The sequence below is a fragment of the Selaginella moellendorffii genome, unplaced genomic scaffold (assembly GCF_000143415.4).
Source record: "Selaginella moellendorffii unplaced genomic scaffold, v1.0 SELMOscaffold_0, whole genome shotgun sequence".
In the NCBI taxonomy this organism is placed as follows: domain Eukaryota; kingdom Viridiplantae; phylum Streptophyta; class Lycopodiopsida; order Selaginellales; family Selaginellaceae; genus Selaginella; species Selaginella moellendorffii.
Genome location: NW_003314261.1, coordinates 3,205,784 through 3,226,645, shown reverse-complemented (window position 1 = coordinate 3,226,645; position 20,862 = coordinate 3,205,784). Strand labels below are relative to the sequence as shown.

The 20,862-nt window shown below is 49.4% G+C and overlaps 5 protein-coding genes across 9 annotated transcripts; 4 read left to right on the top strand and 1 right to left on the bottom strand.

Annotated features, from left to right (window-relative positions):
• Positions 1–1,757: 1,757 nt before the first annotated feature.
• On the top strand, positions 1,758–2,517 carry LOC9641457 (calcium load-activated calcium channel homolog). The gene has a single exon (XM_002960922.2). The coding sequence runs from the start codon at positions 1,777–1,779 to the stop codon at positions 2,335–2,337; it is 561 nt and encodes a 186-aa protein (XP_002960968.1). The 5' UTR covers positions 1,758–1,776; the 3' UTR covers positions 2,338–2,517.
• Positions 2,518–2,592: 75 nt separating this feature from the next.
• LOC9641456 (serine/threonine-protein kinase prp4) lies at positions 2,593–5,990 on the top strand. Of its 3 annotated transcripts, XR_002990334.1 has the most exons (13): positions 2,593–3,407; positions 3,462–3,616; positions 3,667–3,830; positions 3,879–3,944; positions 3,994–4,066; positions 4,118–4,274; positions 4,326–4,617; positions 4,672–4,786; positions 4,839–5,002; positions 5,260–5,334; positions 5,404–5,699; positions 5,758–5,818; positions 5,867–5,990. XR_002990334.1 is itself a non-coding variant. In XM_024660068.1 (11 exons), the coding sequence occupies exons 1-11, from the start codon at positions 2,623–2,625 to the stop codon at positions 5,593–5,595; spliced, it is 2,238 nt and encodes a 745-aa protein (XP_024515836.1). In that variant the 5' UTR covers positions 2,593–2,622; the 3' UTR covers positions 5,596–5,903. The 3 variants fall into 3 exon arrangements, 1 of the variants encoding a protein (XP_024515836.1); XR_002990340.1 differs by lacking the exons at positions 5,758–5,818; positions 5,867–5,990 and adding an exon at positions 5,079–5,128 and having other exon boundaries at positions 5,404–5,422; XM_024660068.1 differs by having other exon boundaries at positions 5,404–5,903.
• A 131-nt stretch (positions 5,991–6,121) lies between these two features.
• LOC9655821 (citrate synthase 3, peroxisomal) lies at positions 6,122–8,409 on the top strand. Its single transcript, XM_002960920.2, has 14 exons — positions 6,122–6,349; positions 6,407–6,587; positions 6,646–6,731; positions 6,796–6,900; positions 6,970–7,032; positions 7,087–7,196; positions 7,251–7,370; positions 7,422–7,497; positions 7,552–7,625; positions 7,675–7,735; positions 7,798–7,857; positions 7,903–8,000; positions 8,047–8,170; positions 8,231–8,409. The coding sequence occupies exons 1-14, from the start codon at positions 6,131–6,133 to the stop codon at positions 8,363–8,365; spliced, it is 1,512 nt and encodes a 503-aa protein (XP_002960966.1). The 5' UTR covers positions 6,122–6,130; the 3' UTR covers positions 8,366–8,409.
• LOC9641455 lies at positions 8,396–12,945 on the top strand. 3 transcript variants are annotated; one of them, XM_024659965.1, is made up of 10 exons: positions 8,396–10,841; positions 10,892–11,057; positions 11,118–11,268; positions 11,314–11,395; positions 11,446–11,520; positions 11,575–11,662; positions 11,718–11,988; positions 12,039–12,081; positions 12,136–12,239; positions 12,297–12,945. In XM_024659965.1, the coding sequence occupies exons 1-10, from the start codon at positions 8,441–8,443 to the stop codon at positions 12,720–12,722; spliced, it is 3,807 nt and encodes a 1,268-aa protein (XP_024515733.1). In that variant the 5' UTR covers positions 8,396–8,440; the 3' UTR covers positions 12,723–12,945. The 3 variants fall into 3 exon arrangements, with proteins under 3 accessions (XP_024515733.1, XP_024515675.1, XP_024515620.1); XM_024659907.1 differs by having other exon boundaries at positions 11,326–11,395; positions 12,136–12,945; XM_024659852.1 differs by having other exon boundaries at positions 12,136–12,945.
• A 59-nt stretch (positions 12,946–13,004) lies between these two features.
• Positions 13,005–13,849, bottom strand: LOC9641454 (cytochrome P450 CYP736A12). Its single transcript, XM_002960271.2, has 2 exons — positions 13,667–13,849; positions 13,005–13,442 (listed from the first exon to the last, which is right to left on the bottom strand). Exons 1-2 carry the CDS (start codon positions 13,847–13,849, stop codon positions 13,005–13,007), a joined length of 621 nt encoding a protein of 206 aa, XP_002960317.2.
• Positions 13,850–20,862: the final 7,013 nt, after the last annotated feature.

Below are 20,862 nucleotides of genomic sequence, written 5' to 3'. Positions count from 1 at the left end.
AGGCTGTTTGATCCAGCTTGGCATGGCCTACTTTGACTTCCGGAGCTTCTGATCTCACTCCCAGCTTCCGGCTGTTCATCCTTAGTGTCTTTTTCGCTGCGTCTTCACCACTAGCTCCTGTTTGATCCATCTTAGTCGCACCTTTCCACTCGCTACGTGATCTTCGATCAGCATACCACCTCGTCCTCCGCAAGGGAACGTCGCTGAGCTCACATCCTTTACCACCAGCGTCCAAGCTCGCCTTGTTCATCACCTCCCACTCTCGCCTCCTCGCCATCTCCCTCACGCTCTCCCGGGCGCCCTTCTGCCGTGCCACCTCCGCGTCGATCTCCTCGAACCACTGCGGCATGGCCGCCTTCATCTCCTCCACCCAGGCCTTCTGCTTGGAGACGCTGTCGTGTATCACCACCGTCTTCTTGATCATCCCAGGCACGGGAATGTATCCCATGATGATCCGCAGGAAGATCTTGAGCTGCGGAGTGCGGAGGTGGAGCCGATAGTACCACTTCTCGACGCGGCTCCTCCCCCACAGCCGATCAGCCCGGTGGAGGCACACCACCTCCGCCTCCACCTTCCACATAACTTTGAGGTATTTCTGGATCATCTCCACCGACTGCTTGTCAAACTTGTCCAGGATGATCCGGCCTTTGGTCCCGCGAGCGATGATACTCCCGCGATCGCACCACCACACCGCCAGCGACACCGGCGTCATGTGGTTGAGCCACTTCCGCTTCACCACCGTGTGGTTCTTCCAGCAAGTCATGTGGTGGAAGTCCCGGAACTCGGGCACCGGGACCGTCCGGAACTCGAGCTTGTCGGCCCGGGTGCCAAAAGAGTGCTCGAACGCCATCTCCTTGAACTGCTCGGCCTTCCAGTCGAAGTACTCCTTGTTCATGGCGTGGTTCCGGAAGAACAGCACCGCGGCGTCGGGGTACTTGTCCCTGTCCACGAAGAGATTGCCGTGGCCGAGCAGCGAGCCGAGGAGAACCGAGCGTACCATCTCCGAGACGTCCACCGTCTGGAGGAGCTTGAGCGCCAGGTTGGGCGCGTGAGCTCCGCCACCTATTGGAAGAACGTTGCTCGCCATGTTTGGCTTCCTTCTCTTGGAGTTCTCGTGGCTTCTCATGAGCGAGCGAACCTCCCATGGCAGGCTCTCCCGCTTGGCCAGTGGAGCGTTCCTGGCTTTTCGAGCCATGCGGTGTGGAGCGTGGATCCTGGCTGGGCCGACCCTGTGCCCGAAAACCCCAGTCTTGGTGGGCGACTTGAAGATCTCATACTTGTAGTTGTAGAGGCTGGCCTTGAGCCGGGATGGATGCTGGCCGGGCGGGAAGCAGTATGATGGAGTGTGATCTTTGGGAGCTGGCGCTGGAGCTGGAGCTGCAATGGATTGATTTCTTCCAGTTACTGGATCCCCGGACGATGAAGCTGGAGCTGGATTGGATTGATTTATTCCAGGTGCTGGATCTTTGGACGATGAAGTGGAGTTTTTCTGAGAAGAAATTGCTGGATACCTGGGACTAGCCGCCGACGAGCACATCATCCTCCCAAGGAGCTTCCAGTGCGGGCCGGTAGCCTCGCCGGATCGCAGCGATCGCAGCGAGATCATTCTCCCCTTAAACCCTAGCTAAAGCCCTGGATCCTGGAGATTCCAACGATGAGCCTCACGAATCCACAAGCCGCATCCAAATGTGACATTGCGATCGCGTCGATTCCGCGCCTCGCCGCCATTGCCAAAGCTTTCTAGGGTTCTTGGGCAAAATATTTTAGGGATCTTGGATGGATCCGGGGTATGGCGACTCGCTGCTCATCCTCGCCATCGCCTTCGCCTCCGCGTGTATCTGCGAGGGGATCTCCTGGCTCCTGATCTACCGCTCCTCCTCCTACAAGGCGCTGCGCTACACCATAGATCGCACCAGCAAGAAGCTGGAGACGATGAAGAGCGGCGGGGGAGGCGCCAAGAAATCCTCGCGCACCAAGAAGATGGATCGATTCGAGTCGAGCCTCAAGGAATCGAGCAGGGATCTCTCCTTTTTCAAGTTCAAATCCGGCGCCGTCGTGGCGCTCGTCTTGCTCGTCGTGTTTGGCCTCCTCTCGTCGCTCTTCGAGGGCAAGCCTGTGGCGAAGCTCCCATTCGCGCCGTCGCCATTCATCCAGAAGATGACGCACAGGGGCCTGCCCGGCGACGATCCCACCGATTGTTCCATGGTCTTCTTCTACTTCCTCTGCTCGGTGAGCATCCGATCCAATCTCCAGAAGCTGCTAGGGTTCGCTCCCCCGCGCGGCGCCGCTGCCAATGCCGGGATGATGTTCGCTGCTCCCGATCCCAAGGCGCGGTAGTAATGGATCGATCGACCGCTCTTGTGTTCTTGATTAATCCTCTAGTTCTTCCTCGATTCAATGTGTTCTTCCATGGAGGACTCTCTCGAAAATTCCTGAATCCTAGTGTGCTATGCCACGTGGTGTGTGTTTAGATGCCACGATTGTAATAAAGCACCGCGCCGTCTCTGTTCTAGGGTTTTCATTTGGAGGCATTAACGTGTGAGCGGCGCTTGGAGGGCGCTCTGGGAATTAGGGTAGGCGATGGCGCGCTAGGGCTGTGAATCAAGGAAGGCGCGCGCCGGCATGGCCAGGGATGGCAGGGTAGACGATGCCAAGGACAAGTCTAGGAAGCGCAAGTCGGTGGAGGACGAGCAGCCTTCCTCCAAGCGCCGGGAGGACGATGATGGTAAGCGCAAGCACAAGCACAGGAAACACAAGCACAGGAGCAGCCACCGTAAGCACAGTAGTAAAGAGGCCGACTTGGATGCGAATGTGGTGCCGGCGGCCATGGCGTGCGAGGCCGAGGATGGGGAGATCCTTGAGCCGACGGAGGATGGGATTGTTCTAAAAGAGGAGGGGAATGGTAGCTCCGAATCGGAGAAGGATGTGGAGCAAGAGATTGAAGCCCCAAAGTCGGAGCGGGGAAGCCCGAGGCGATCGAGGGATGGAAGCCCGCCACGTGATAATGTTGATAGAAAGCATAGCAGTCCAGATAGGAGGCACAGGGGGAGTAGCGTCGATAGAAAGCGGAGGTCGCGATCGAAGGACAGCTTGCGCGAGAATGCCCGGCACCACAGTCGGGTGGCGAGCCCCGATAGGAAGCGACGTCGCTCGAAGTCCAGAGATAGAGGAGATGAGCGAAGCCGGAGGCATGCTTACAGTCCCGATAGAAGACGGCGCTCCAGATCGAGAGAACACGATGAGCGTGAAAAATATCCTAGGAAGAGAGCCGAGTCGCGTGATAGGCATATAAAAGATGATCGAGGGGCTCGGGATGATGAAAGGCATTATAACAGGGATAGAAGTAGGCGTGACCGGGAGGAGCTGTCGGAAAAGCAAGAAACCACACAGAGCGAGACCATTGAGAGGTTGGTTTGGTTTCAGTTTGCCGTGTTTTTTAACTGAATTTTTCGCTGTTGCAGGGAAGAAGAAAACCAGGACGAGTATCTGGAGCGTGTTGCGCATCAGTTGGCTGAGCAAGAAGAAGACATAGAGAAAGTCAAGGAAGAGAGTCGAAAAAGAAGGCAGGCCATCTTGGAGAAGCATAAAATGCAACAGAGTCAGCCGGAGGAGCCGGGTAAGTCGTTCCTTCTTGTAAACATATAAGCTAACGCTTTAAATTTCCAGCTGAAACCATGAAGGTTTCTAAGCCTTTAACAGCAGCAGAGCCAGATAGTGGTGAGGGTATTATTGACCCTTCGACCCCTTTATCGCTTGGGAAGTCTGCTCTCCCTAATGGGACGATTCTAAAAAGAAATGCAGGTGGTCTTGGAGAGGGTTCGCCACCAAAGGTGAGAATTTGCCTTCGTAAGAATTTACTAATTTCTAGTTCGTTACAGAGTGAAAAGCCAGCCGACATGTTCTGTGACATTTTTGGAGAGTCGCCTGCAGAAATTCGAAAAGCGGTAAGTTTCAGTTGTGTCTCTTCATAATTCTGAGAATTTGTGTGTGTAGGGAACGAGAGATACTTTGGCGATTGATACGAGTGGGCTTACGGATAATTGGGATGATGCAGATGGTTACTATAGTGAGTATGTGAGTTAAAAACTGATGGATGCTCATGTTTTACTTCGTGCAGCTTACCGTGTTGGTGAGGTTCTTGATAATCGGTATGAAATTGCATCGTCGCATGGCCGGGGTGTATTCTCGACTGTGGTGCGTGCAAGGGACACGAAAGCTGGTCGAGGAGAACCGGAAGAAGTGGCTATCAAAATTATCCGAAGCAACGAAACTATGTAAGTGTTGTCTTAAGCCTTTTTATCTTCATTTGATGCGTCTTGTTGTAGGTTCAAGGCAGGCCAGATGGAACTGATCATTCTTAACAAACTGGCTGGGGCGGATCTCGAGAACAAGCGGCATTGTGTGCGTCTTCTTTCCAGCTTTGAATACCGGAACCATTTGTGCCTGGTTTTTGAGTCTCTCCATATGAATCTGCGTGAGATTCTAAAGAAGTTTGGTCGTAATATAGGTATTAGTCTGGCTGCGGTTCGCTCTTATGCCAGGCAACTCTTCACTGCTTTGAAGCATTTGCGAAACTGTGGTGTTTTGCACTGCGATATCAAGCCCGACAATATGCTGGTAAGTGTACGTTTGCCGTACATACTGCGATTTAACGGCTTATTGACTTTACAGGTGAACGATTCTAAGAACTTGCTCAAGCTTTGTGACTTTGGTTCCGCAATGTTTGCTGGCGAAAACGAGATCACTCCGTACCTCGTGAGCCGCTTTTATAGAGCACCAGAAATCAGTAAGTGGTCTTTCTTTTCCTCTTTTCTGGATCTCATATTTCGTTGTTCCAGTTTTGGGGCTGCCGTATGATCACGCCCTGGATATGTGGTCTGTGGGATGCTGCTTATACGAGCTTTACACTGGCAAGGTTCTTTTCCCAGGCTCCACAAATAATGACATGCTAAGGCTTCATATGGAGCTCAAAGGGCCATTTCCCAAGAAGATGCTGAGGAAGGTGATCACCTTACCCTCCTTCTGTGTTGTTCTTTCATCGTTTTTTAGGCATTGACACCCTTGGCGTCGGGTGACAGATGGAGACTTAAGCTACAACTTAATCATGGGCTAGGCTGCTTTATGATTGGTGAGACGTGCAGTTTTATTCTGAGAGCTCACAGAATAGGGGGTGGGGTTTAGTTTGCCTGGTCCTTAGATCACTTGCTGTTGAGCATTTGCAAGGTTTTTGCGGACTTACATGTTTGTTTGTTCTGGCAGGCGATGTTCACCGCCCAACACTTTGATCAGGACCTCAACTTCCATGCCATCGAAGAAGATCCCGTGACCAAAAAGGTGCAGTTTTGTATATTTCCCGTCTATTCGTTTCTAGTTATCTGACATTGTCTTGTGTTATCTTTCCAGACGATTAACCGAATGATCACCAATGTCAAGCCCAAAGACATCTCGACACTCATATCCTCCTCGGGGGGGTCCGACGAGGATGCCAAGAACCTCCTCAATTTCAAACTTCTGCTGGAAAAGATTTTTATTCTGGATCCTGAGAAGCGATTGACTGTGTCTCAGGCACTCAACCATCCGTTTATCAACAAGTAGCAGGCAAGCAAGGCAGGCGAGACTGTATATATCCTCTTCTCATTTTGGCGTCCATGCCACAAGACGAAACGAGACAACGAAAAGCTCCGGTTTTTACATTTAGCGTAAGAAAGTTTCTCTTTGTATTAGCTCGTCTAATCGTTCACAACTTTGCTTTTGAAGGGGGCTGGAACTTCCCTGCTTTCCTAAAAGTTCTCTCTAGAGATTATATCAAAGCGTCCAGGTTTTACTTGCAACGCTGTTCTTCGCCTTCTAACTTTCGTTGTTCCAGAGAGATAACCAAGAAAACGCAAACAAAATTTTTTTTTTTTGATCGATCCATCAAATCGGTTTCAATGTCGTGTGTAAAGAATGCGATCATCGTCGCACGCGAAGTCTATCCACTGGTAAAGCTATTTTTGGTCCCCTTGTCTCCGATTGGACCGTTGGATGGGCAATCGGACGGTTCTAATTGTTCCACTTGTACGATTCCGGGTTTGAGTTTAAATCACTTGGAATCGTGCCTAGGGTTCTCGAAAATTTTCCATTTTTCGCAATGAATCGTCTGGCAGTGTTGTCCGCGCATTTGAAATCGCCGCAGGAGGGAGAACCGGGATCCGGCATCGAGGCATCGATCGTCTCTGCCGCCAGCGGATCGCGACCAGCTGCTGGTGGAGGTAGTGGATCGCTCACAGTTGTGGACAATCGAACAGGGAAGAAGTATGAGTTTGCTATCAGCGATGGCGGCACGGTGAATGCCACGGATTTTAAGAAGGTATTGATATTTCGCCCTGATCGATGTGGTGAGATTACTTTCTTGGTTCTTTTCCAGATCAAAGCTGAAGGTGATGATAATGGCTTGAAGCTGTATGATCCGGGATACCTCAACACGGCGCCTGTGCGTTCTTCCATTTCTTACATTGATGGGGACAAAGGGATTCTTCGCTACAGGGGATATCCGATTGAGGAATTAGCGGAACACAGCACTTACCTAGAGGTCGCGTATCTATTAAGTAAGTCTCTATTTTTCTTTGATCGGTTGCGTGGTGTAATTCCTGTTTTATTTCTCAGTGTATGGCTATCTCCCGACTAAAGCACAGCTCTCGGATTGGGAAGCCACGATTATGCAGCACTCTGCTCTACCTGAAGGAGTGCTGGTATGTGAAAATATATCTTTCGCTTCTTTTATTCTTTAGCCTGTGATTGACAACTTTGCTACAGGCTGTTATATCTGATTTGCCTCATGACGCTCACCCGATGGGAACTCTTGTTGGCTCCATATGCGCTCTTTCTTCTTTTCATCCTGATGCTAATCCAGCACTTCGAGTAAGTTGTTTCTGTTTGTTTTCTTTTTTGATGGTATTGTATCTTTGCTATGACACTCTTTCATTGCAGGGGCAGGACCTTTACAAGTCAAAGCCCGTTCGTGACAAGCAAATTGTTCGCATTATTGGCAAGGTAACCATCGAGATTCGTGGACGTTAGAGTTTTTAAAAATGACTTCATTGCCAGGTCCCCACTTTGGCAGCTGCTGCCTATCTGAGAATGGCGGGCAGGCATCCCGTGGCGCCATCCAATTCTCTTTCCTATGCCGAGAATTTTTTATACATGCTGGACTCAATGTAAGTCCAAAAACTTGGCAGTGAACCAGAGCTTGATGCTTGTGAATTCCACAGGGGTGATCGCAATTACAGGCCTAACCCGCGGCTTGCAAGAGCCTTAGACATTCTTTTCATTCTTCATGCTGAGCATGAGATGAATTGTTCTACTGCTGCTGCTCGTCATCTCGCATCAAGGTAAGGGAGTCCACTTGTTTCGTAACTGTAAAGTTCTAATTGCTACTATAGTGGCGTAGATGTATACACCGCAATTGCTGGAGCGACCGGCGCGTTGTATGGTCCCTTGCACGGAGGCGCCAACGAGGTATGATCAATTGAAACTGTTGTGTGAAAACATCTTGCTGGGTTATGGTTGCAGGCAGTGCTGAAGATGCTCAGTGAAATTGGTACAGTCGAAAAGATCCCAGAGTTTATCGAGGGAGTCAAGAACAGGTATTTGGAAGCTTATACCGCTTAAAGACTTGACACATCTACTTTACAGAAAGCGGAAGCTTTCCGGTTTTGGGCACCGAGTTTACAAGAACTATGATCCCCGCGCAAAGGTTTTTTCTCCTTTGATATCCGTCTTTCTCAGCTCACTTGCTGCATTTTTTTCAAACCGTAGGTGATAAAAAATCTTTCGGAGGAGGTATTTTCAATCGTTGGACGTGATCCACTGATAGAGGTAACGTCTCTAATCATCGTAAGATGTTATCAATTTGTTCTACAGGTTGCCGTTGCATTGGAGAGAGCCGCGCTCTCGGACGATTATTTCGTGAAGAGAAAACTCTATCCCAACGTGGACTTCTACTCGGGACTAATATACAGGTAACCTCCACATCGTTTTAGAGAATCTCACAACTTTTCGTCGCAGAGCTCTGGGATTCCCATCGGAGTTCTTCCCCGTCTTGTTCGCCGTGCCCCGGATGGCTGGCTACCTCGCGCACTGGAAAGAGTCGCTCGACGATCCAGACACGAAGATCATGCGTCCACAGCAGGCATGTCTCATATGATCTTCACGCTAAAATCCTCTTCTCTGTTTCCTTTTTTCCTCGCAGTGGTACATTGGCGAATGGTTGCGTAAGTACATTCCACTCTCGAATCGCTCGGTGGAAACGACGGCCGAGAAGCTGGGCCAAATTTCCGTGTCAAACGCTACAAGGAGGCGTTTGGCTGGCGTTCCCTCTTCTTAACATAAATCACTACATTAATAAACAATAATTTCCAGGCTAAGGCAAATTGGTTTAATAATTTAGGGTTAGATAGCTATGGCGCTCCAGCGATCGCGCGATCGGGGCTCCTACCGGATGTATCCCCCGCCGCCGCCATCCGTGCCGCCAATCCTCGCGGCGGGGAGCCCGGCGGCGCCTCCGCACATTCCAATGCCGCCTTCTTTCCAGTATCATCACCACCAGCATCAGCAGCAGCCGCAGCAGCAGCCCCCGCGGCAAAATCACCACCAGGTACAAGCGTCTCCTCATCCTCACTCCTATCACCAGCCGCGAGAGGTTCTTCTTCACGGCGGCGGCGCCGCTGGCGTGCCGGCTGTTCTTGATCTGGCCATGGCGGCATACCGGCAGCGAGCGGTGCCGGCGCCGCCACCCCAGTCTAGCCACGGGATTTTGGCCCCCCAGCAGCAGCGGCTCCAGCCCTCTCCCGGCTGGGACGAGAGGAATTTTCGGAATCATCATCTTCTTCCGCCAATGCCGCATCAGGGGCCGGAGATGCGTATCGATTCTAGCGTGGTGCTAGACGGGAGGTTTCCACCGGATAGTAGATTAGCACCGAGTAGCGCAAACTATAGGCCGCATGCTTCCATGGCGGACTCTCCACACGACAGGAACGTATACTGGCAGCCTCCTCCCAGCAATCTCTACTCGGCCGAGGTGATGGTTCCCAGAGCTTACCAGCGGAGGACTCCATCGCCATTGCGTGGTAGCGATCGCCGGTTTGTGGAAGTCGAGAGCGGGCATTTGGCGTCCAGGTCCATGGTGAGCTCGCCGCGGCCACACTACGATCGAGAGGTACGTAACAGGAGCCGCGAGAGAAGCCCAGCTCGGTACCAGAGAGCGTCGAGGGTGGTGGAGCGGAGCTCTCCATTGCCGGCGAGGCAGAGCTACGAAGGGCGACGGCATTATCACAGGGAAGATGATGATCGTGAGGATGGACAGCTTACGCCGGAGGATAACATCAGGAGGAAAGTGTATGGGCGGAACTCAATCACCAAGTATCACGACCACTCGCACTCGACGTCGGATTCTCACGGCCGGAACCAGAGAGTTCATTCGCAGCAGAAGAGGGAGCGGCCGGCATGCAAGGAGCTTGGCTCTCCGGTTAAGAAGTCGAGGTTTGATGTGCGACCTCCACTGGTGGAGATGCCTGGGGAGACCAGCGTAAAGAAGCTGACCGTCACGGGACACAAACAAGCTCCTAAAGACCATCCGGCTCGAGATTCTCGCAGTCCGCAACGCACTCCGAAAGAGAAAGAGAGAGCGCCCAGCCCTGTTCCAAAGCTTCACACGGTTGGAAAGTCGTCCTCGGCGAAAGCTTCTATCCCGACTCCGACTCATCCTCAGCCTTCGTCATCCCAAGTACAGAAAAAGCTCAAGGAAATACCAGAGAAAACCTTGCTCGCGAATACCACGGAAGCTCCGACTGATCCCGAGCCACAGGAACAAGCAGCTGTGGCGTTGGAACCCCGCCAAGCCAAGCACTTTGAAGCTGTTACGGAAAACGGACAAGCGAAGGAAGCTGATGTTGATATTCCGGTAGCGGCAGTGGTAGAGAATGGGGAACACGTAGATAGCGTACTGGGAACTTCGTTAGTATTAGCGGACGGAACTGAGAAACCGACATCGTTAGAATTAGCGCAGGTACCTGAGCGTGCTGCCCGGGAGGAGCAGCACACTACTGCACCAGCGGCGAGCACAATTCAAGCGTTAGTCGACCATTCACAGAAGGTTATGTCTTCTTCCGACGAGCGCAAGCATGGCTCGAAGCAGGCTGTATTAAGTATAAGGAAGAACCCGTCCATGCCTGTGGCTTTCAAGCCGCGAACTACGGCTACGTCGAAGACATGGCATAGAGATGGGAACGCTCCAGGAACCTCGAAGCTTTCGAACGTGTTTACCGCGGGCAAGTCCGGTGAAGCGTCTACGTTAAGCACTGCGCCATCTTATGTTCGGAAAGGCAACAGCCTGGTCAGAACATCGCCGGTCTTGCCCAAGTACACGGGATCTCCTTTACGAACTGCCGTGATGAAGAAACCGACTGTGCGGAAGTCACCAATCTTGGCAGCGGGTCCATTATCTTCTGGGGATCAAAACCAACAGGGTAAAGCAAATGCTACGTTGGATTCGTCGAAAGCTCCAGTAGAAATTATCGATCTCGATCCTGAAGTACCCAGTAGTACAGCTCTAGACTCGTCAAAAAACTCTTCGGGTGTTGGGGAGCTCGACAAGCAGAACAGCGTTCCTGGTGAAAATAGCGGCACGATACGCTCCAAGACCAGTCCGCTTGTGGTTTCACCATCTGGGGAACACGACCACTGTAAACCGGACGTGTACGTCAAACGGAAAACCAATCAGCTAGTTCGAAATACAGAAAGTTCTCGCAAGCGAGAACAGAGCTCTGAAGATCTGCCGGTGATGAAAACCAAGCTAGGAAAAGGTGATGACCCTTACCAAGTTCTGCATTTTCTAATGTTTTCTCCTTGGCAGCTTTGCGGTTGAAGAAGAATTCGTCTTCTTGGGTGTGGACGCCGAGTGATACCCACAAAGCACCACACTTAATGCCTTGGAAGAAACGGCTTTATAGAAGAGTCCGAACGCGTAGGCTGGAGGTTCTTCCTAAAGGGAAGAAAGGCTCGTTGCTATCGCTTATAAGGTAAGCTTTCCTGAACTCTTATGCCATCTTGTTTGTCAGATACATAGTTTGAAATGGCAGCGAAAAGCTTCGGGTATTACGGACGTCACAGCCTTTATATACTCGCTCTGCAAATGGCTTTTCGCTGCATAGATCTGGTGTTCGTAGCGTTGACGGTGCCAGTCTTAAATGGACAAAGTCACTCGAGAAACGCTCTCGGCAAGCAAACCAGGTATGCATGCAAGGTAATCATGTTACATGAAGCTGTAATACACAGGACGCTACGAAGGCGGTGGCAGCTTTGGAGAAACATTGCCGGAAGAAAACTGATAAAGGAGGCGTCAAAGCTGGAACATCACGTAAGTTGATACTGGTTCTTCCATCGATATATATCGTTTGTAATCCACAGGCGAGCGCATTGTCCTGGTCGGGCTTGTACGATACAAGATGGACCCGTCGAAACGAACACTGCAGCGGATACAAGGTGCTTTTGTATTCTCGGTCATCTAAGCGTGTCTGACGAAATATGGCCTTGCAGAGTCGTCTGAAAACTCTAATGTCTCGAGTTCATCAACTGGCGCTTGGGGCTTGTTGACTCCAAGGCGTGCATCGATTGGAGGTGCAGTGTAAGTTGATGTGGTCAGCCTGTTTCGGTGGTTTCTCACTTTCCGCTGTAAGCAGCTACGTGAGAATGGGAAATGGCAACCAGCTTGTGCGGGATCCAAAGGCTTCGAGCAGGGCGTTGGCAAGCGAGAAAGTCAGATGGAGTCTACATAATATCAGGTCCCGTGTCATCAAGAAGCAGCAGTACTGCCAGTTCTTTACAAGATTTGGCAAGTGCAAGAAGGGAGATGGAAAATGCCCCTACATTCACGACGCTGGTAAGGTGGCGGTGTGTACCAAATTCTTGAAAGGTTCCTGTTCGAACGTAAGCTGTCTCTTGACACACAAGGTACGCTCTGCGCTTGATGTGCTTGTCGGAAAGAATGGTTGTTCGTACAGGTCTTACCGGAGAGGATGCCAGACTGCTCTTTCTTTCTACAAGGTTGGCCAGGGTTTTGTTTCTTTTTCTTCTTCTTCTTCATGACTGGACGTGCAGGCTTGTGCATAAACGAGGAATGCCCCTATCGGCACGTGAATGTGAATCCAGATGCTCCAGTCTGCGAAGGCTTTCTAAAAGGGTACTGCGCGAGCGGTGATCAGGTCGTCTCTATTTTTCCCCGATTGAAGTTTAACTCTGGCTCTTACTTTTGCTTCCAGTGCAACAAGAAACACACGTACGTGTGCCCCGCCTACGCTGCCACCGGAGAGTGCCCGGAGAGAGCAGCATGCAAGCTCCACCATCCCAACAAGAAGGAGCGCACCAGAGAGGTAAGCACCAAAGCAAGCACCAAGGGCGAGAAGAAGCGGCGCTACTTTGTTGGCTCGGAAATACCCCCTCGCCCGCTGGCAATGGGATCGTCGTCTCAAGACGTGCCCGGGAACATAGACGCAGGGGTGGAGTTCATCAGTTTGGAAGGGATTAGTCTGGACGGCGTAGAGAGGGATACAGACTCCGGGGACTCACGGAAGCCTCGGGTGCGAGAGGATGGCCTCTTATGGTTCAACGATATGTCGGAGGAAGAGGTGGAGAGGCTGATAAAGCCAGCGTTCGTGTGGCAGTCCCGCGAGCTCCTCCAAGTGTAACTTCTACTTCTCCGATCGTTCGCGAAGTTTGGAATGGGGTATAGGCAACTAGATAATCGAACAAGGCGGGGGAGCGAAATTCTTTGCAGGAAGGCAGTGCAGGGCGAGGAAACTGTTTCTTCCTTCCTTTTGTGTTTTTTTTTTTTTTTTTTTTTTTTTTTTGATGTGTGTGTATAATCCAACATCAAGAAAAGGTGACAAATCTAAGTAATCTTCCAAGATAGCGATGTTTTCGCGTCTTGCTTCTAGTTGCTAAATCAAATCACCGATAAACTTCCAAGTTTATAACATCCAGAGATTCACACTTTGAGTGATAACAGCAGTATTAATAAATCCAGGGCCACTGTCAAATCTCTGGATCAAGTTTGAGAGCACCCCAAGAGGAAGCCCAGGACAACCTCGCTTTCCTGATCCAAACGGAAGCAACTCAAAGTCATGGCCATAGACGTTGATATTGCTACCAACAAATCTCCCAGGCCTCAACTTGCCCGGATCATTCGGCCAAGCCTGGGAGTCCCTTCCAATCGCGTATGCTTTGATGACCACGGTCGCCTTTGCTGGAATCTCAAAGCCGGCCACTATTCGAGGCTCCGGGGACGTGTGCGGGATCAGGGGATGAAGACGAAATGTCTCCTTGATAACAGCGTTGACAAGTTCCAGCTTCGCCAAGTCCGATTCCTCCACCATTCGATCTCTCCCAACCACGCTTTCAATCTCTTGCTAAAGTTTCTCCATCCACTCGGGGTTGTGAAGAAGTTCGGCCATAGCCCATTCAATCATGGTTGACGATGTCTTGGAAGTAAATCCTAGTAAGAGAAGCACTGAGAAAAGCTTAGATCAAATCAAGAGTTCTGAGCTTACCATGAGCAAAGCTTTGAGGTACTGGGTCACTTATGCCTTCGTCATCTCCACAAAATCGGGAACCGGTCTCTGCTCGTTCAAACTTGGACCAAGAACGCATCCATCTTGCTGTGAGCTCTTCTACAGTGGGTTATGCTCCACACTGGGGAGTAATCAGCTATGGAGAACGCCCCGGATGCCTCTAGCACCTCGTCAATCAGCTCCACAAATTCCCACGCCTGGGGCTCATCGCTGGAAGCCTTGGATCCAAAGTAAGTCTTGTTCATGAGGATTAAAGCTCATTGGTCTCAGCTTGCCTTCCAATGCCACTAGCTGATTGGAAGCCTTGGCAAAGCTCGTCCCGGATGATTTTGGTGAACGAGTTGACCCTTCTGGCCATGAAGAGGTGACCAGGCCGTGAAGATGGAGCACATGCACTCAATGTTCTTGTGGTACTCACCCTCTTGGACTTCTACTGTGAACGAATGCTGCCTATAAACTTCAAGCTTTTTGAAAAAAGAAGCACAGAAATCTTTTGTTATATCACTCCAAGAAGTTGGCTTTAAATTAGTTTTGATGTAATTCTTCCACCATGAAGAAGTATAATTCATAGGATTTGTCAGAAAAAACTAATCTTCACTTTGTCCTCACAAAAGTTGTGAAATTAATAATTGTCCCATAACTCCAACCAACAATTAACCTTTTATATGTTATAAACATTTTGATATTATAATTATTGGCATGCTTACACAAATACAAGATTAATTCAATCTTTAGGGGTTCATGTGAAACAGGAAATCCTTAATGAAATTGATAAAATATTTAATATCCTTAATAAGATTTGACGAAATCTAATGTTATTCTAAACCTAAAAAATTTAGCTGCAACAACATTAAGTCTTTTCCTCTTCATCATGGCTATTATCCTCGTCAGGATCTATATCCCACTCTTTTGTCATCCCTAAATGAATGTGCTGCTCCCAATCTTGATTGAAACAGCAGCAATGTTAGAAACTTTCACCGTGTCAAGAACTAGAGCCCTAGCAACTGTTGGATGCGATTTGGAGTGTGAGCATTAATGGTTAGGCTATCAAATATTTTTAGAATATTCCTGTGGTTCAGAATAGTGCACGACATGTCTATTTCAATGCATTTCTACTCAATTTCCTTATGGTGTAGTTTTCATCTGTACATTCAAGGTCCAAGCTCTTTGGAATCTGTTATCTGGAAAGCAAGAAGATGGTGATGGCATTATTCACAATTAAGATGGCATATGTACCATCATCTTCCACGGCAGAGGCAGCTGTCCTTAGGCCATTATATATTGGGAGAAATGTCTTCACTTTTGGACAAGTATTGTAAACCACATATGATTTGTTTCAGGCATACAACCTTTTCTTCTTCTTCTTATTGTGGGAGCACATTGCTCGCTTCCAACTGTTCAAGCTAGGGTAATGTCATGTTGCTCCCATCTTAATCAAGCATTTTGAAAGCTTTAGAACTATTAACGTGATATCCCAATAAGATTGTGTTTACAGTCCATTTGTACCCAACTGAGTATGGACTCTATTCTATGTTAGTAAACAAACGAGGTTCTTTGTCTCGATCTTTTTGTTTATGGATTCATGATCAAGGTGGCATAACTTCTGATGTTAGTAATGTTCTTCATGAAACCTTGGTCTCTACTGAAAGGGAAAACTATGTAGTGGAGCTCAAGATCTCTCATCCCATATATCCGTAACATGTACAGAGTGGTTTCCCAACCCCAGGGAGTTCCAGATTACATGGGATATATTTCCCTAATGTTTGCTCTCGGCCAATGGGAGTGCGGCACAGCCTGGGTTGCCATTGGCTGGTTGCCGAACTTTGTGGGCTACTCTGGCCAATTGGAACTGTTGGATAGGAGGTGACACACCTGAACAGCAGCTAGTTAGAACGAAGACGATCATTGACAACATCTATGTAACCTTTAAATATGAAAGGATAGGTTAAATACAATTTTTACGTGCCGACTCTTCTAAAGATTAGGCGGTCAATCTTAACTAGACTAAAAAACCCCCTGGAAGAATATTCTTTGACGAACTGCTATGCTCGAAATTAAGGAGCTATTCGCGCGTGTGACGTTACTTGGGTAACCTTTCGCATGAATATGTCAGATTTTTCGTTTTGCATGAGTTCTTGCTGACTTTAAACACAAGAACAATAAAAAAATTTATTTCATTTGAAAACTAAGTTCAGATGAGGACAAAGTCGAAGATATTATGTGGCTCGCACTATTTCTCTGGCTGACGGAGCTCACAGTGATGTGTCTATGCTTCCATGATCATCCTCATCGTGAGAATGGCAGCAACCACTCAAGCACCAAGCGTGATTGCGCGAGGACAGCAGGCATTTGCGAGAAAAAGACGATGGCTACGTTGTGATATGGGCGATGAGACGCTTTGGCGCCTTCCTCATATAAATCAAGCTTTTTAGACAATAACAACATTCTACCCAGCTGCCAATCTTCGTCTTATAACCCTTCTCCACAAGTGGCTCTCTCTCTCTCTCTCTCTAGGCACGCCATGATCAAGGTGGCCTCCCTTGTCATCTTACTGTTCTTCCTGCAACCTTGGCCTGGTTTTAGCGTGACGACCCGGGAGAGCAGGCATGTGGGACGCTTCTCCCAGTTCGAAGCCAGGAGGATTACAAATGCCATCTCCAATCGCATCAAACAGCTCTCCTACTACTCCTCATACAGCTCAGGCAGGAGCTTCAGCTATACGTTCATGGTCACGGACAGGATCAAAGCCTCGATACGCCTCTGGTTCTTCAGCATCGCCCCCTCCAGGATTTACACCTTGTGTTCCATCTCGCCCGATAAGTCCATGATCTTGTCCACCCAAACCTTGCAGCAAGCATACTGGGAGATTTTCAGCACCATCTACACCGAGTCCCAAGCTCACGGGTATGGATCCATGATCGTCTTCTCCAAGCTCTTTGCCATTGATTACATCTCTTGGGAGGGACAGCCGGACAAAGAGGAGCTTTGGAGCGTTGAAACCACGGACAACTCGAGCTTGGATGGCCATGATCTTTGGAACGAGTCAGCTTTCTCTTTGCTCCGCCGGGACGCCGTGCCTGGCGATCCGGACCTCGCCGTGGAGGACTGCTGGCCTTTTGCGACGAGCATGATCAGCGGGCATGGATCCGTCGGCTCCTTCTTCATGGGTCCGTACATCTTGGAGTCGAAAAACCAGAAGTTCAAGGCCTTGATCAGGAGCGACTGTTACTTCGTCCTCTACGAGTGGCGTGATGGCCTTGATGGCAAGAGGGAGGTGTGGAACAGCGGGAGGGTCATGAAGAACCGGCGTGCATCGTGTTCCATCAGCCTCCAAGTCGATTCCAATATGGTTATTGTGGATAATTGGGGAAGAAAGCCGCAGTTTGCCTTCGCATTCAACGTCTACTGCAAGCCACAGCCGAATTGTGTTAGAACGGCCGGGCTCTCGGTGGAGGACGACGGCTACATTGTGGTGTGGGAGACAGACAACCAACGCGAGCTCTGGCGTGTTCCTCCCAGATGACAATGGAAAAAGCTTGCCTTAATAATCCTGGCGCATGGAAAGTTTGCGGCCCAGGACAATCTCGCCGCCGCTCAAGTTGCTCTGTAAGTCGACGGCGGATTTTCATTATCTGAAACCCTTTAAGTTAGCTTGAGTTTTTGAGAATGACTAGAGGTTTCACTTAGCTTACTTGCATCAGACGGCTAGAAAACAGCGAGAGCCAGCAAGCAGCGGTCTCGGTGCTCCTGCTCGCAGGCAAAGCTTTCCCTGCTTAAAGGCTCAATGCAATATAAACAAAAGTACCTCCGGCATCTAAACAAAGATGAGAAACCCGAGAAAGCTTGATGGCTCGTCATCAACAAGAGCATCCCCCTCTAGAGAAGTTTTCCTTGCATCCTGGCATCCTGAACTTTCTTACCCAGGTCCCAGTGAGGCTTCTGAATGACCGTGCTCCTATGCATCTTAGAAAAAAGTTAAGCGAGAAGGCGCACATACATCAAAAGTTCGCTTTGGAATTCTCGGGCAAAGTCGGGCTCCCCTTCATCCTGAAGTAGCATAGAAGAAATCCTTTTAAGTAGAACCTGTACTAAGGTATAGCAACGAGTTCTAACTTCTTCAAACCATCTTCAAGTCCATCATCTTTTCAGGGAGAGGGGTTCCATAGCCAACCCCATAAAATGGAACTATCAACTAGTCTATGTGGCAAGAACAACATTACTTGTTTCTGCCTAATAGGAAAGAAAGAAGAGTGCAAAAAACCCGATTTTCACGTAGATGGGCTTCGGCCTTTCAGAGGATGAACTTGATACGAATATGCTGGCATAGCATATTCTCCAGAGTTCTCTAAAGGCGCTGTGAGAGTAGGGTGTGTTTTCCTTTGTAGCCTCTTGTGATGAACAAGACCCTGTTCATCCTTATCATGGTATCGGAGCACTAGTTTTTCTTGGATGGATTCAGACAAAGACGTTTTGGAAGTTTTTGATGGCAGAGATTTCCATGGATGGCGAACTCAGGTGCAGTTTTTCTTCATGGAGAAGAACCTTTGGGATATAGTCTCTGGGACAGAGGCATGTCCAGCAGCGACAGAGGTTGCAGCCGAGAAAGAGTGGAACAGACAAAACACTCGAGCTCTTGGAATCCTTGGACGCGCACCTTGACACATCCCTGACAGCCAACGAGAACTGGGAAGCACTAAAGACAGTTCTTGGCCGAACCAACAAGACCAATCTAATAGATGAAAACCAAGTTCGGCAGCGAAGGATGAGTCCATTCAAGATTATGCAAGTCGTTTGAAGGATACAGCGAAGCAGATCGACACTCTTCAATCTCCCACCAAAACCTTTGATGAGGTAGTTAACGAGATGTTGGCACTGGAAACCCTGCTAGGAGGATCTCAGTTTCTCGATGAAATCCCTCGCGATTTGGCTATGTTTGAATGGTAGCGTACATGCGCAACCCTCCAAAGGCAAAACAGCCGTACTTGTTATGGAGCCTCACCGGAACGAGTTTAAGCTCAGCCACTGGAAACTGCGCAGGATTTAGGAAGGGGAAGCAAGTCGCCAATTACGCACGAGCAGAGCAAGACGCTGTCACTGATGGTAGCTTGTTCATGGCTCAAGCTGTAGCAGAGTCAAATTCCCTTGCACCCAACACTCCAAGAACAGAGGTGATCTGGTTGACAGTGGAGCCAATCAACATATGACTCATCTCCAAAGCCTTTTCTCGACGTTCCAGACGGGAAGCGAATTTACCTCGGCAATGACTACTCACACAGCGTGTGTGGAGTGGGAACAATCAAGGTTCGACTTGCTACAGGACAGGTTGTAGTGGTCAGTGGAGTCTACTACGTTCCTGGTGTCAAGAAGACGCTCTTCTCCGTTGGAAAAATCACAGATGGTGATTGGGAACTTCTCTTTTCCAAGACGCAGTGCGCTATAATGCGAGGCGAGTCAGTTATAGCCAGTGGGAGGCGTTATGCTGGCCTTTACCGGCTGAATGCAGAGGTGGAGTATCCAGTCAAGCCTAGCGAGCAGCTTCTTTTGGCAGGTCCTCAGCATGCGGTTGACCTCCAGACATGGCATCGCCGGCTTGGTCACACGAATTACCAGGATATTAAACAACTTATGGATGGCGGTCTTCACATCACTTCTCAGAAGCTGAGCTTTTGTGAGCCGTGCGTTCTCGCGAAGCAGCACAGATTTCCTTTCAAGGCGGAATAATCGTCAACAAAGGTCACAAAATAGAGCTTCTTCTCTCGAGAAAGTACTGGCATCGTACATACGTCAGAGTGGACTAGCTCTAAAATCTAGGATGATCGCAGTGAAGTTTCTAGCTCGCAAATCTGAGGTGATCAATGAGTTCCAGCTTTTTAGAACTCGAGCAGAGTTGCAGACCGACAAGAAACTCAGGAAATTTCGAAGTGATGGTGGTGGAGAATAAAAGATTTTATCAAATATTGTGACGAAGCTGGGATTGAGAGGCAGTATTCAGTTCCAGATACACAGCAACGAAATGGCACAGCTGAGCGAGCCAACCGAACGCTCCAGGAAGCAGCTCGCTCCTTATTACGAGATGCTGGTTTGCCCAAGTCCTTTGGTGTGAAGCCGTTGCTGTCGCAGCTTATCTGCGAAACCGTCAGATCACATCAGCAGTGAGCGACGAGACACCATTTTGAGCGTTGGTATGGCAGAAAGCCGGATCTCAGTCATCGAATTTTTGGATGCATAGCGTATGCATTTGTGCCAAGGAAGCATCGCACCAAGCTTGAAGATTGCAGCGTGAAGGCAGTTCTAGTCGGCTATAGTGATCACATGAAGGCCTACAAGCTCTTCAGTTTGTCCTCGTCCAAGATCTTCCACAGTCGTGATGTGATCTTCGATGAAACACGGACGTATGCAACCAGAAATCTCCGGTGCGCTCTTGATCCTCCAGTCAACCGTCAGCGGTTTATGGTTCTTGATAGTGACGAGGAAGAGGCTAACGAAAGGTGAAACCGTGTGATGGTGCTCAAGATCCGTCATAGCATATATGGAATGGAAAATGTACATATGTGTGACATGGTGAACCGGTGAAGACTCGTGTCTCTCCACGTGGCACAGGGCCACTCTTAACACTCCCACTGGCACTGTGGCCATCACGAGTGATGCTCACCAGTGGAGAAAGTCCCAGCCCTTCGCGATGGACTTGAAATCGATCTCGGGGTAGTGCTTTTGTGAAGATATCTGCAACCTGAGTGGTCGTGTCGCAGTAGATCAGCTCAATTGTGCCATCTTCCACTTTCTCACAAACAAAATGATGGTGAATCCCAAAGTGTTTGGTGCGTGAATGAAAGCGAGGATTGGCCGCTAACGCAATGCAGCTTTGATTGTCACAGAAGAGGCGAGTGGGAGTCTTCACACTCACACCAAGGTTAGAAAGTAGTGAGCGTAACCACACACCTTCTTTGGTAGCTTGTGAGGCTGCCAAATATTCTGCTTCAGTACTAGAGGTTGCCACTGTACTTTGCTTCCTGCTGCACCACGAGACTGTCGCACTGCCCAGGGAAAACGAATAGCCAGAGGTGGACTTGCGTGTGTCACAGTCTCCCCCAAAATCAGCATCACAGTAGCCCGTGAGGGTAAGCGCTTTTCCCTGGTAGCACAATCCAAGGTAAGTAGTACCTCGAAGGTACCTGAAGATGCGTTTCACCGCTGCCCAATGTTGAGATCCAGGATTAGCTAGGAATTGGCTAACTTTGCTCACGGCAAAAGAAATATC